The 12,618-nt window shown below is 32.1% G+C and overlaps 1 protein-coding gene across 1 annotated transcript; it reads right to left on the bottom strand.

Annotated features, from left to right (window-relative positions):
• Nucleotides 1-312: 312 nt before the first annotated feature.
• On the bottom strand, nt 313-12,494 carry eIF3c (eukaryotic translation initiation factor 3 subunit c). The gene is made up of 10 exons (XM_072532416.1): nt 12,338-12,494; nt 12,049-12,163; nt 11,857-11,989; nt 10,962-11,130; nt 8,623-8,741; nt 4,488-4,840; nt 3,108-4,083; nt 1,238-1,788; nt 956-1,123; nt 313-482 (listed from the first exon to the last, which is right to left on the bottom strand). The coding sequence occupies exons 2-10, from the start codon at nt 12,136-12,138 to the stop codon at nt 384-386; spliced, it is 2,658 nt and encodes an 885-aa protein (XP_072388517.1). The 5' UTR covers nt 12,139-12,163; nt 12,338-12,494; the 3' UTR covers nt 313-383.
• Nucleotides 12,495-12,618: the final 124 nt, after the last annotated feature.

Here is a 12,618-nt window from a genome sequence, read left to right as displayed (position 1 = left end):
AATGTTTTGTTTTTTAAGTTAAATTGCAATAACATACGACTTTAATATCATAGCAGGTGCACATTTGGTTAATAAAATTTGGACACATGGCACCTGTTAGGTTCAACCACTTTCAATTTGCAGAAATAATATTCATTGTGCCTAAACCATAAGCGTTCATCACTACTAAAATAAGGGTATGACAAGAACTATTTTGGGGACTGTTTCATTGTCACAATTTACATAACTATTGTCGTTCACATGTAAAACCTGCTCACAATATTTTCCTAATTACATCCATTTCCGCTCATTATAGAAATTAAAACAACAATATTATAATTATTTTTTTAATTACAGGCAACCGTAACAAAGCCATAAAAAGAAATACAAAAGATTTATGTTTATTAATAATTATCTTTTTCTTTTCTATCCCTGTCACGACGTTGCCTATCCCAGTTCTGGTTATTTCCACGGTAGTTCTGTCTATCTCCTCGGAAATTGCCCTAAAAGAACATTAATTAAAATACATATATGATGGACAATTTGCTCACATCAATGAGAGTTATGTCAAATCTGTTGAAAAATATTAAATACGCTACAAATGGAAAGACTAAAAAAAGACAATTATGGCTAGTTATAGGAACTGTTTTTTCTCTCTTTTTAAGTCTTTTGAATTCAGGCATTCAACCTCAGCTAAAGTCCGCTTCAAGAAGTGTTTAGATATTTTGACAGGGGGTGCCCCACACTTGACACCCTTTTCGTCAATGTGTTGTTCTACAGCAGAACACTTATCGGTTTCTCTTTTGGATTCCATTTGGTTTGAATTTTTGATTACAGTGTCTAAAAAGTATCCCTCCTGTTCTCGAGTATTGTGTCTTTCCATTGTACTAGATATTCCACCAAATTCTCAACCTGCTGATCGAGGATTCATTCATTTTATCCTATTATGTAAATTATTTATAAGTTTGTATCTTACCTGGTTTGCTCCTCTTAAGAAGAAGTTTCCTTGTTTGGATTCCAATATTCTTTCGTTGGAATCGACGAAATTGTTGATCTTATCCGCCAATTGCAGAGCCAAAGATTGTAGACGGGACGGTTCGCTTCTGTGCATTACGACAGTTTGAGTAGGATCATCTAAAGATGCCTAAAAATAAAATATATATATATATATATATATATATATATATATATATATATATATATATATATATATATATACCACGAAATATACATGACGATCGACATTGTAAACACTTACCATCAATTCTTCATTGATGATCATCTTTGAAATAATAGAATGTACGACAGGTTTGCCCAACTGGAACATTTCCGCCAAAGTTGCCATCGAAATCGAGTCGTAAACGTGCGAATAAGTAAACAAATACGTCCTCAAAGACTCTTCTTTTATCAATTTCGTTAACATGGATCTAACTTGGTCGGCTTGGTAGAACAAATCCCACACTTTGGCGTTCATCTTGTCGTTAATGATAAAAGTGTTACACGCCGCCCAATTGCCGTTCCTCATCGCTTTCGCCGCCGCAACGACGTGCTCTCGCATGCTTTCTGGAGGTCCTACTAAGCTTTGACGTTCGGAAGAACGCAACTGTTGATAGAATGTCTTCGATATCATCCTGCGCCTGGCGTCGAACTCGTGCGCAGCCATATATGGGATTTCGATCAACATGGCGGAGACTAAGTACACGCATTCTAAGAGTTCTAGATTGATGTGCATGTGGAAGGGCATTTGACGCTGTTTCTCGATTTTCTCTTGTTCTTTGCTACGTTCATGTTGTCTTTGTGGAAGCAAGCCTACAAAATTCATTTATATTGTATCAGAGAAAAATGTACTTTTAAAATACATTCAAAATACTTTTAAATTACTTTTAAAATATGGTAAAATACCATAGTGTCTAAAAAATATAATACAATTTGCCTTGGCCTAATAACTTATTTACATTGTATCAGAGTAAAAAAAGGATTTAAAATTCATTAAAAATACTTTTAAACTTTTAAAAATACAGAACATTTGTCAGTTTTGATGGAGATATCATAATATTGTGGATAAAAAATAGTACTAAAATTTAACTTAGACCAATTCTTTTATGATGTATCAGAGTAAAAATGTACTTTCAAAATACATTCAAAATCCTTTTAGAATATGGTAAAATACCATAGATATCGTAATATTGTCTACAAACAAATACAATACAATTTGCCTTGGCCTAATACCTTATTTACTTTGTATCAGAGTAAAAAATGTTTTAAAAATACTTTCAAAATACTATAAGTTACTTTTAAAACATTGAATGTTACTATTATATGTCAGTTTTGACGCAGATTACTATTATCGTCTATAAAAAAATGCACAAAAATACTTTAGGACGATTATTCCTTAAGTTTCTATTAGAAAAAAAATAATCTTTAGTAATTTCTAATGTTATTTTCAGATTGTGGAATACTATCAAGATGATTGATATTTGAGTTTTAGGGCCAGTTTGTTATTTATTTTAAGGGGATAGTCTGGATCTCAATTGTGAAAAAATCAGTTTTTCAAATATTTTTCATATAAAATACACGTTTAACAATAGAAGGTATATGTACAGTAGTTTAAATTCGTTGGAGAACTCGTGAATGTCATATATAAGCGCTTAGTGAGAGCGCGCACACATGGCTTTTCAGCAGGTGTTTGTCAAGTTGTTTTTCAGCCAGAAAGTTTCTATTTGCTATATATAAGACTGTATATTATTTATTCAGAATAGAAAATGTGTGTAAAATGAATAGAAAAACCAATAAAAGAGGTAAACCTAGAATATATTGTTCAAAAAAAGCTGGTTTAGTGGAAATCAAAAACTAAGTGATCAAGACCAACGATTATTACAAGTTATGGAAATAATGGGACCTTCAATTTGTACTACAGCAGTGGATCTTAACTTAAAAAAACGCTTTGAACACTTTTTTCAACCTGACTAACAATATTTAACAAACGTCACTCAACAAATGTCTCAAATTTTGAGCAGTTTCTCCAAATAAGTATTTACATGATTTCATAGGATTATAAAAACTGACTAACATTTACCACTTTTTTAATACTATTAATATTCTAACGTTAATAAAAAATGCAAATTTACCTTGTGCCAATAACTCCTTAGGCTTTCCAGTCATCATCAAATCCACTAAACAGTTATGGGCATCTTTAATGTTGGCATGTCTGAACGCACACAATCCCAAATGCGCCATCGTCCGGTTATACAAAATCTGAGTGCTGGGATCAGAATGCTGGATGGTTTCTTGTAGATGTGACATCAGTACCAAGTCCCTAGCTTGGAACCAGTTGTCATGAAGAGCGTGATGGTATATATGGGACAAAATGGCTCTAGTTCTCAATCTGTCAGTACTGTCTTTTGCATAGATGAACTTGCATAGTTTCTCCATTTCCTGCACGGAGTTTATCTCGTCTTTTGGTACGAGAGGATCAGCAGCCTTTTGCTGTAATACTCTGGGATCGAATTTGTAGTACAAATGCTCGATTTTTCGTAAATATATCCTGCATAGTTCGGAAGATATGTTACTCCTTTCCAAGTACTTCATTGTTTTATCGATGATACTAGAAACCTTACATTCGTCCTTTAACCGTTCTACATACTCGTTACTATGAGGATCACACTCTTTGAGTAGTTTAGTGAACTCGTCATCCAGTCTTTCCACTGATGTTAGTATGCAGCCCCGAATACGATATGGAGGTTCTTCAAGATTTTCCATTTCCTCTGTAATGCCATCAGAAACTACTAGATTAGTAGTATTCAACAACATGCCCAACATTTCGCTCATCCTCTCCAACAATTTCAGCCAATACTCCGGTTTCATTGCGTCAGAAACTTTGGGATTGTAATCGAAAATGGCTGATATGATGGCGAGTTTAATTTTAATGAAAATAGCCGCTCCCAGCTGGTGCTGCTCTGAAACGTTTTGTAGTTCGTGCAGGAGTTCTATTTGTTCGCGTCTATCTGTTCGCTTTTTGCCTCTGGCTGCCATAATTTCGCTGAGTTTCTTGATTACGAGGTTAAGATCGATTTCGGCGTCCTTAGCGAACATTTTTGGTTTTTCCTGAAACGTCAAAAATAAAAATTCTCTAATCAAATTGAATCAAAACGAACTTTACACCACAACAAAAAGACGATCTGTTAAAAATAAAATTGGCAATGAACAACATCATGTTCATCAAATTCTGTCTCAGTTCAATGTCCTCTCCATTTTTTTAAGACGCATTTCTAGTAGCCTGGTCTAGTAGTAGATATCGAAAAACGTTCTGACTGCCTCAATAAACGAGAATCGTAGCCGGCTATGAGTTATAGAAATTTAAAAATAAACTTCCTGTTACATAGTAATGTGTCTAATCATGCACAAAAGTTTCCCTCACAGCTCGAGCTACATAAAAATCACATTTGTTATAAGACATATATAAATAAGATTGGTATTATTATTTAATTATATTATTTAAAGATACTTACACTGGGGATAGCGAAACCTCTATTAACAGTCTCCCACTTGCCTTCACCATCCTCCTCCTCGTCCTTTTTCAACTTCCTACCTTTCTCCTTTCTCTCCTTCCTTTTCTCCTCCTTCCTCCTTTCTCTCTCTTCATCTTCTTCGTGAGCGGGCCCAGTTCTCTTCAAGAAACGTTCCCTTATGCTCTGGTATTTACCTTCGTCATCGTCAGATGATGATAGACTGGATTCAGAGTCAGATGGCCAGTCATCCGAGTCTGACGATTCATCTTTGTCGTCTATAACTTGTTTGGGTGGAGCTTTGAGAAACGCGTTTCTGGATGGAGCTTCGTTTTCTGAATCCTCAGCTACTTCAGCTAAAAGAACATCGTCAAAGTATTAGGATGATGTGTGTTACTTTAATAATAATTCGTAAATATTTTATGCATTAAATTGTGAAGATTATTAAAAAAAATCAAGGAAAATGTTTTAAAAAACTCATGCTTGAAAATATGGCAAGATTATTATTTGATTAAAGGAAAGTCTACTCATAAATAAATCAATGATTGGACTAATACATAGGCAACCAATTATGTGTACACATATATACTTGTCTAACCATACACTTCGCATACCAAAGAAAAAACATTCTGAAGTCTTAAAATCACTGAATTAAAAAACAGATATTCACTGCGTGTCATTAAAAAGAGGCCACCTAGAATAATTTTGAGTAAGAATTTTTTAATAATTTTAAGTTTATGCAATTTATTGTATTGTCACTAAACCCTTACAACGCAAAAACACTTTTAGGCACCGCCACTGGGTGCCGACAGGTCAATTAAGGGTAATAAGTTCGCAGAATGCATGTGTTTTTACGTTGTTTTTCTTGAAATATAGCTGTTTTGTTTTTCAAAAATCTTTCATTTGTGTAGTTGTTCAAGGAATGAACTTTTTTATTTATTTTCAACGGGCTGCTGCCCAATAAGATTAACAATGTTTACAATGTATACAATAAAACAAAAAAAAATATAAGTCTAAATATCACAATAATAAAAGTATAAATATCAAAAACTTACTCTGGTAATATCTCATTATTCAAAAGGCCTGTTTATATGCTACATATTTCAAGAACTTGTGTTGAACTGTCTCAATTTTTGATACAAAAATATTATAAGATGGAGACTATACACAAGAACAATACTCTAGATGGGGTCTTACTAAAGAACAATTTAATCGATTCAATATTCTGAAAGTCTCTAGTGAATCTTTTTATAAAGCCAAGCATTTGTAAATACTTAAAAATTATTGACATATAATGCGATTCTAATAAAAGTTTAGACTCTAAATTAATTCCTAGATCACGAATTTTGGTAACCCAGTCAACAAGAATGTTCTGTATATTATAATTATATTCCATTGGGTCTCTCGATCGTCCAAAAGAAACACCATGACACTTGGATGCATTCAGGGCCGTGGCATTCAACACACACCACTCACTCAACTGATCGAGATTGTGTTGAAGATTAACACAATCTTCTGTATTATTGATAATTGTGTAAAACTTTAGATCCTCCGCAAAAAGAAGAGGTGAACTGTGCTGGAAGCAGTGGTGTATATCATTGATGAATATGTTAAATAACAAGGGTCCCTGGGGTACTGCTGAATGAACCTTAATCTCACTGGAAACAAAATCCCTGATACACACCATCTGAACTTGGTCAATCAAGTATGTTCTCAGCCATCTAAGAAGTGGCCCATCAACACCCATTTTTTAAGTTTAACTGTTAAAATATTATGGTTGACCCGAGCAAAGGCCTTGGAGAAATCAGTGTATAGTGCATGTACCCTACAGCCCCTCTCCATGGCCTTCCTCAGGAAGGCCACAAACACTAGTATATTGCATTCAGTTGATCTGCTATTCCGAAATCCAAATTTTTGGTCTACTAGCTGTTTTTCAAGTGAAGCTTTAAGATAGTCACATACAAAACATTCATATATCTTTGGTATTACACTAATTATACTAATGGGCCTATAATTATTCAACAATGAATTATCTCCCGCTTTAAAAATGGGTGTTAAAAAACTATTTTTCCAGCATTCTGGAAGTTCACCCTTATTTAAGGATAGATTAAAAATGTGAAAAAGAGGTCTGGATAATATAAAACAACAATTCTTGAGAAAGCTGGGAGGCAATCCATCAGGAATAGGACCCTAATTCACATCCAGTTCTGATAATTTTAAATAAATATCAGATGTAGTTATGTTGAAAACAGTCAAGTCAGTAAGACCAAGTGAAGGTGAATCACTGGATATGTCACATATTTGAGTGGAATAGAGTGTAGTAAAATATTCTGCAAGAAGATTTACAAGATCTGGCTCAGACGGTGTCATCAAAACATACAAAAGATGTGGGGAACAATATGCTGCTTGTTTTTGACGAGCACATGTTGCTTTTGGATGAGGCTCGGTAAAATTTTGGGCAGGCATTTCATTCAAAGGCCGTACTGATCTCGTGTTTATTGATAGAGGAGCATTGAATTCTCACTGATACATTACCGAATTTCTAGACAAGCATGTTTTGCTGGGTTTGTTAGCGAAAAAATTTTTTAAAAGTTTTTTTTGACATTAATTTGTTATTTAATGATGATGAAGTAACATCTACTGACAATCAATTTCTTATAGGGTTCGTATAAATTAAAAAATGCCAAACATTTTAGGTGGTCTCTTTTTAAAGATGTGCTGTGGAATTTTTAGTAACTAAAAATAATCATATCATCCTAATTTTATTCACCACTCAGTAATTATAGACCATTTTTATTTAAATAAGATGATCTATAACTATCCTTTTTTAATGTGGATAACAGACACAAAAAGGAAGATTGTTTTATATAAAATTTAAAAAACAATTTTGACTTTTTTTCTCGTTTGGCACACCTGGCGATACAGAAAAAATATTTAATAAAAACAAACACGAAATGAAACGCAGCATTTAACAACAGTACCTATAGATAAAATGAAATAATATTAACACATTGCCTGCCACACGACTTTCTCAAAAAGTTTCATGGGGCGTCACACCAAAAAAAGTTGTTCAATTCTTGGAGGCCATGTCAGACAGATATGAGCGACAGAAATTTTTATGGTGAGGCCATGTCAGTCATATATGACTGACACGATAGCTTTTAAATACCCTTCTATCACTCAAAATTACGTGAGGGTATATGGATTTTTATATGCAATTTTTTGTTTTGGCGTCCAGTGATACTTCATTAAAACATTGGTGGCGCTCCGAGAAAAAATAATGAAAAATTAAAAGAAAGAAATAGTTCTTATTTTTGCCATATAAAAATTAAACAAATGAATATTTTTAAAGCAGTCCATGCACATATAATGTTGAGCAGGACAACCACAGAAATAAGTCATTACTATTTTCACTTTCTGGCTTCCGAGAACCAATCAAATGTCTGTAGCAAGGCTTGCAAATACGACGAATTTTTTTGTCTTTGGTCAATGCATGTCCTGTTTTTTTATATGTTCTTCTCTTGATTCTATGTCTAAAATTGGCTGAAACAGCTGTTCTCATGGCCTCTACCAAAATAAGTTTTCAGGCAGGCCACGTCACTCATAATTGGGTGACGATTTTAAATAAACAAAACTAATGTTTTTTATCATGCAATAATTTTTTGCTGAAAACATGATAATCTAGACATAAAAACCTTTTCCTATATCTTCTTTTTTTTGCTGTGGCCTCCCACAAACTTTATTAGAAAATGCCTGTGGCCCCCAGTGAAACAATGTTGTCACTCATATATGACCGACATGGCCTACAGCAAACAATTTCTGTTAGTCCATTTTGGGTGATGTGACAGGCAATGTGTTAAACAAAGAATTTAAACAATGGCAAGAATCTTAAGAATCATTGAATTATTACAGATAAACGTATATAATGAACCATAAATTCCAATAGGAAATAAGGCAAAAATGAAACACATAAAAAGAAAAATCATAACAAAAACTGTAAAAGATAGCAAAATAAAAAAAAACTCAAAACTGGTGCTCCAAACATAAATTTGAAAGGGATGAAACCATGAAAAGCTAAAAAAACTAAAAACATTTAATAAATAATAATAATAATAAAAGACTTGTGCAAAAAACTTACGCTTTTCCTCCTCTTCCTCATCATCAGGCTGTTCTGGGTTTTCCCTAAATTTAGGTAAGTCATCTTCAAAATCTTTCAAATATTTTCTTAACTTCTGTCTCATAGATGTGAGTGATTTACTAAAAATGAAAACAAAGTTGGTACATAGTTTGTAAAAAATGAATAACAAAACAACAATTAAACTACATGTAATGGTTTTAAAAGTAACTAATTTATTTTATATACTGGGCCACAGAATAAGAAGTTATCCCACAATTATTCAACAAAAAATTTGGAGAAATTTTGTGTACAGTAAAAGCCAAATAAAGTTGCGTGCACGTCACCAAGGTCGTAATTCTATTGTATGTGTGGCTACATTTCTATAGAAAAGTGTAATGAATATACAATCTAGCTTTTTTGGATTTAGATGTCCCTCATTGTAAAATTTTGTGTTGAAATGTTCATGAAGAAACCACCAATTAATGACGGAGTATTAGTCACTACCAGAAATATTGTCATGTTGCTGCATCGTTTGTTGAGTTTTCAATCAGTGTTCTGTGACTGTTGTACTTGTGGTATCATCGATTTTTGAGGTTATCTTGTGAAAAACATTTATTTGTCAAAATGCCCAAACAGCTGAATAGTCAATTCAAAGAACTTGTGGCTTCATTAGTTAACTATTTTGAAGAAGAAAGGAATAATAATGGCCCTTTGTTACCCTCTGTGCAAGAGGTAATATGCGAATAAAATATCATTAATTTACATTACTTTATTTTAGTGTGTAGCTGCTGCGTTAAAAATCAGTGTAAGAACAGTAAGCAGCATATGTCAAATCCAGAAAAAAGGTGAACAGTTCGAGTCAACAAAGAAAAAGTGTTGCACTAATAAACGAGTAACAAATATAACAACTTTAAATACAAGCTCTATTCGTGATACCATTTACAATATGTACCAGAGAAGTAAGTATGATTATAACAAATATACATTTAACATAATTTTATTTCTATATGCTTTCAGAACAGCATGTAAGGGTTCAATCATTATGGTCTCAACTGAAAGATAAAGAATTATTTAATGGTAGTACCACTTCTTTAAAAAGATTGCTCAAAGAACTTGGGTTTGAGTGGATGAAGTATAATCCACGACAAGGACTTATGGAATTGCCTAACGTTGTTTGTAAAAGAGTACAATTCTTGAGAACTTATAAAGAAGCGAAGGATGAAGGTATTTACCAATTCGTGTTTCTCAATGAAACTTGGATATTTCAAAATGGGATCATTGGTCATTCTTGGTAAAATGAAAATATAAAGAGTGTTAAAACCACTAAAACGGATGGCAAGTTGTTATATGAACATTTAAATAATATCATTGCAGATATATTATACTCCATGCAGAAAAGAAACCGGATTTATAGAGGGTGCTGAAGCAATATTTTGTTCAAAAACTCAACTTAGTGATTATAATGGGGAAATGAAGCAGGCAAATTTCTTGAAATGGTTTGAATATCAGTTGCTGAAAAACTTAGAGAATCCTTCTCTAATTGTACTTGATAATGCATCTTATCACAGTATGTTATTGCATAAAACTCAGAATAGAGGATGGTCAAAAAGTGCTATCAAGGAGTGGTTGACAGAAAAAAACATTCCCTATTCCCATATATGTTCAAAACAGAACTTATTGCGCATCAATTCTCAGTAAATATACAGATATAATCTTACATATAAATGTCATTTATTTTAAACATTTTTTTAGAAATAAACTACAAACCAAGTATATAGTGGCTGATATGGCACAACGGTATGAACACAAAGTTTTATGTCTTCCTCCTTACCGTTTTATCTTTAACCCTATTGAATTAATTTGGGGCATAGCAAATAATTATTACAATAGGCACATTGGTAGAGATGGTAACAGCGCTAACAACTGTCTAAACATGTGGCATGAGGCACTTTACATAATTACTCCTGATATGTGGAAAAACTCTATCAATCATACTGAAAGAGAAATATTTAAATGGTATGAGAGAGAAAAAAAAAACACTAATTTTCAAATTCCATTTAATATAGTGTGAAATTTGCTAAATTCACCTTTTTTGTTTACTTCAGTTCTTTTCTGTTAATTTTCATACTTCATGAACCATCTGACAATGCTGCAAATGTTCACAATGATGACATGAACACAACTTTATTTGGATTTCACTGTATATTAATCTTTTGTACCTCTCTTTCAATATATCTTGAATGATTTCATTCATGTATAAGATACACATCTTGTGTGGTTTGCTTTGTTACATTCCTATATAAATAATAATGTTCACTGTAGTAGTAATTAAACTATTATAAACTTTTGAAATGGCTTACCTATTATTTTTGCTCATGTTTTTCCTTCCATCTCGATCTTCCCACATTTCATTAATAAAATCTTCCATTTCAGCCAAACACCTAATAAAAAATCTTGGAGTCTGACCATTTTCTTCTTTGATAATAACAGGAGCAGCTTTTTGGTATGCCTTTTGCAATTCCTCAAAACCTTAAAAAGAAATACACTGTGTAGGGAATATAACACATATTAAAAAGGTATATGAATTGAAAAGTGATTTAGACTATGTCAGTTTATTCTGACATTTTTTTAAGTCCTGAATTGTAAAAAGAAAATTAATTATATTTGAGGGATATAAATAAGTTAAAATCAACAAAAATATTTAATTGCCAATTAATATAAAGAACAACAAATGTTATTTAAACAAAATATGAAACCCAACAAGATAGAGAAGGGATATAAAGAAATATATACTCAAGCAAACACAAAAACTGACCTTAGTTGAACAATTAATATAGATTCATCATTCATCGGTAGAAATTACAAATATTATATAAAAGCATGTATTATTAACATACATATATAAGAAATATTAAAGATTTGGAAAATAAGAAAAACTACAATTTTTGCATGACTAATAAATTAAAATAAAACTTGATAGAAGTCTTGAAAGAAAAATAAATATATAATGAAATATTTACTACAACATTGGGATAGTATTATGAGTTTTATTTTAGGTTGAAGTTGATTTTACATAAAATTAAACATTCTGGACTATTATTATGACTTAAAAATTTCACTAAGTGTGTGAAATGAAATGTAACATGCAAAGATATGATAAAAAATATATATATAATTGCTAGACATTGAAAAGAATGTGCTGAAAAATGTTTCCTGTCAACCTAAATCTAAAATCTACAACATTATTGTACATACTATTCAACATGCTAGACATATCCTTAATTTTCTTATAATTTCTGATTTGTTTAATAGTATTTGTAAGTTCTTCATAGCGTTTTTCTTTCGCCGATCTTACGACACGTTTTACCTCTTCCTCATCGTCACTGAACTAAAAAGAATCGCATGTAAAAAATACAAAAGACAAAAGTTTACCTAAGCAAAACTTACAGTATAAGCTGGTACTTGGGGACGTTGGATAATCTCTTCTTCAGATGAACTATCCGAATCTGAATCGGATCCAGCAAAAAATCTACTCATTTTTAATGTTTTCCTTTATTATAATCTACAAAAAACATTAATTAAAGTAAAATAGCTGTACTAAATGGAAAGTGACGCAAGTAAACACGAATGCGGTGCAATATTATTGATATTCTAAATATCAAAACAACTCTTTAGATACACTATGAAAACGTATGTTACCACTTTTGAAGAAAACTTAGATAATTGTCGTACTTACAACACTAAATAAACTTTTCTCAACTTTTGGAAAATACCTCACATATGCAACGTGAGTTAAAAGAGCGAGGTGACATTAGTCATAAGTTAATTGACAGCTTCATTAATGTCAACAGTCATTCACAGAAATTAAATATTGCTATGTTCGTACTCGGTTCCATTAAATTATTATTTTTTTACTATAGTAGTGTGTAGATATAACTAATATTCTTTACTTGACACTTTATTTATTTCCTTGAAAATTGTATATTAAAAATAATAGTATCTACCGAAGAGAAACCA

Source organism: Diabrotica undecimpunctata, chromosome 5 (genome assembly GCF_040954645.1).
Source record: "Diabrotica undecimpunctata isolate CICGRU chromosome 5, icDiaUnde3, whole genome shotgun sequence".
Classification (NCBI taxonomy): domain Eukaryota; kingdom Metazoa; phylum Arthropoda; class Insecta; order Coleoptera; family Chrysomelidae; genus Diabrotica; species Diabrotica undecimpunctata.
Note: the sequence above shows the minus strand (reverse complement) of the source record. Positions and strands in the feature narration are given on the sequence as shown.

Excerpts from the sequence above, each read along its gene's own strand:
- eIF3c (XM_072532416.1), bottom strand. The coding sequence starts at position 12,138 with ATGAGTAGATTTTTTGCTGGATCCGATTCAGATTCGGATAGTTCATCT. Across the intron at positions 11,990-12,048 it reads CCCAAGTACCAGCTTATACT|TTCAGTGACGATGAGGAAGA; the intron begins GTAAGTTTTGCT and ends GATTCTTTTTAG. Across the intron at positions 1,124-1,237 it reads TCATCAATGAAGAATTGATG|GCATCTTTAGATGATCCTAC; the intron begins GTAAGTGTTTAC and ends TTTTATTTTTAG.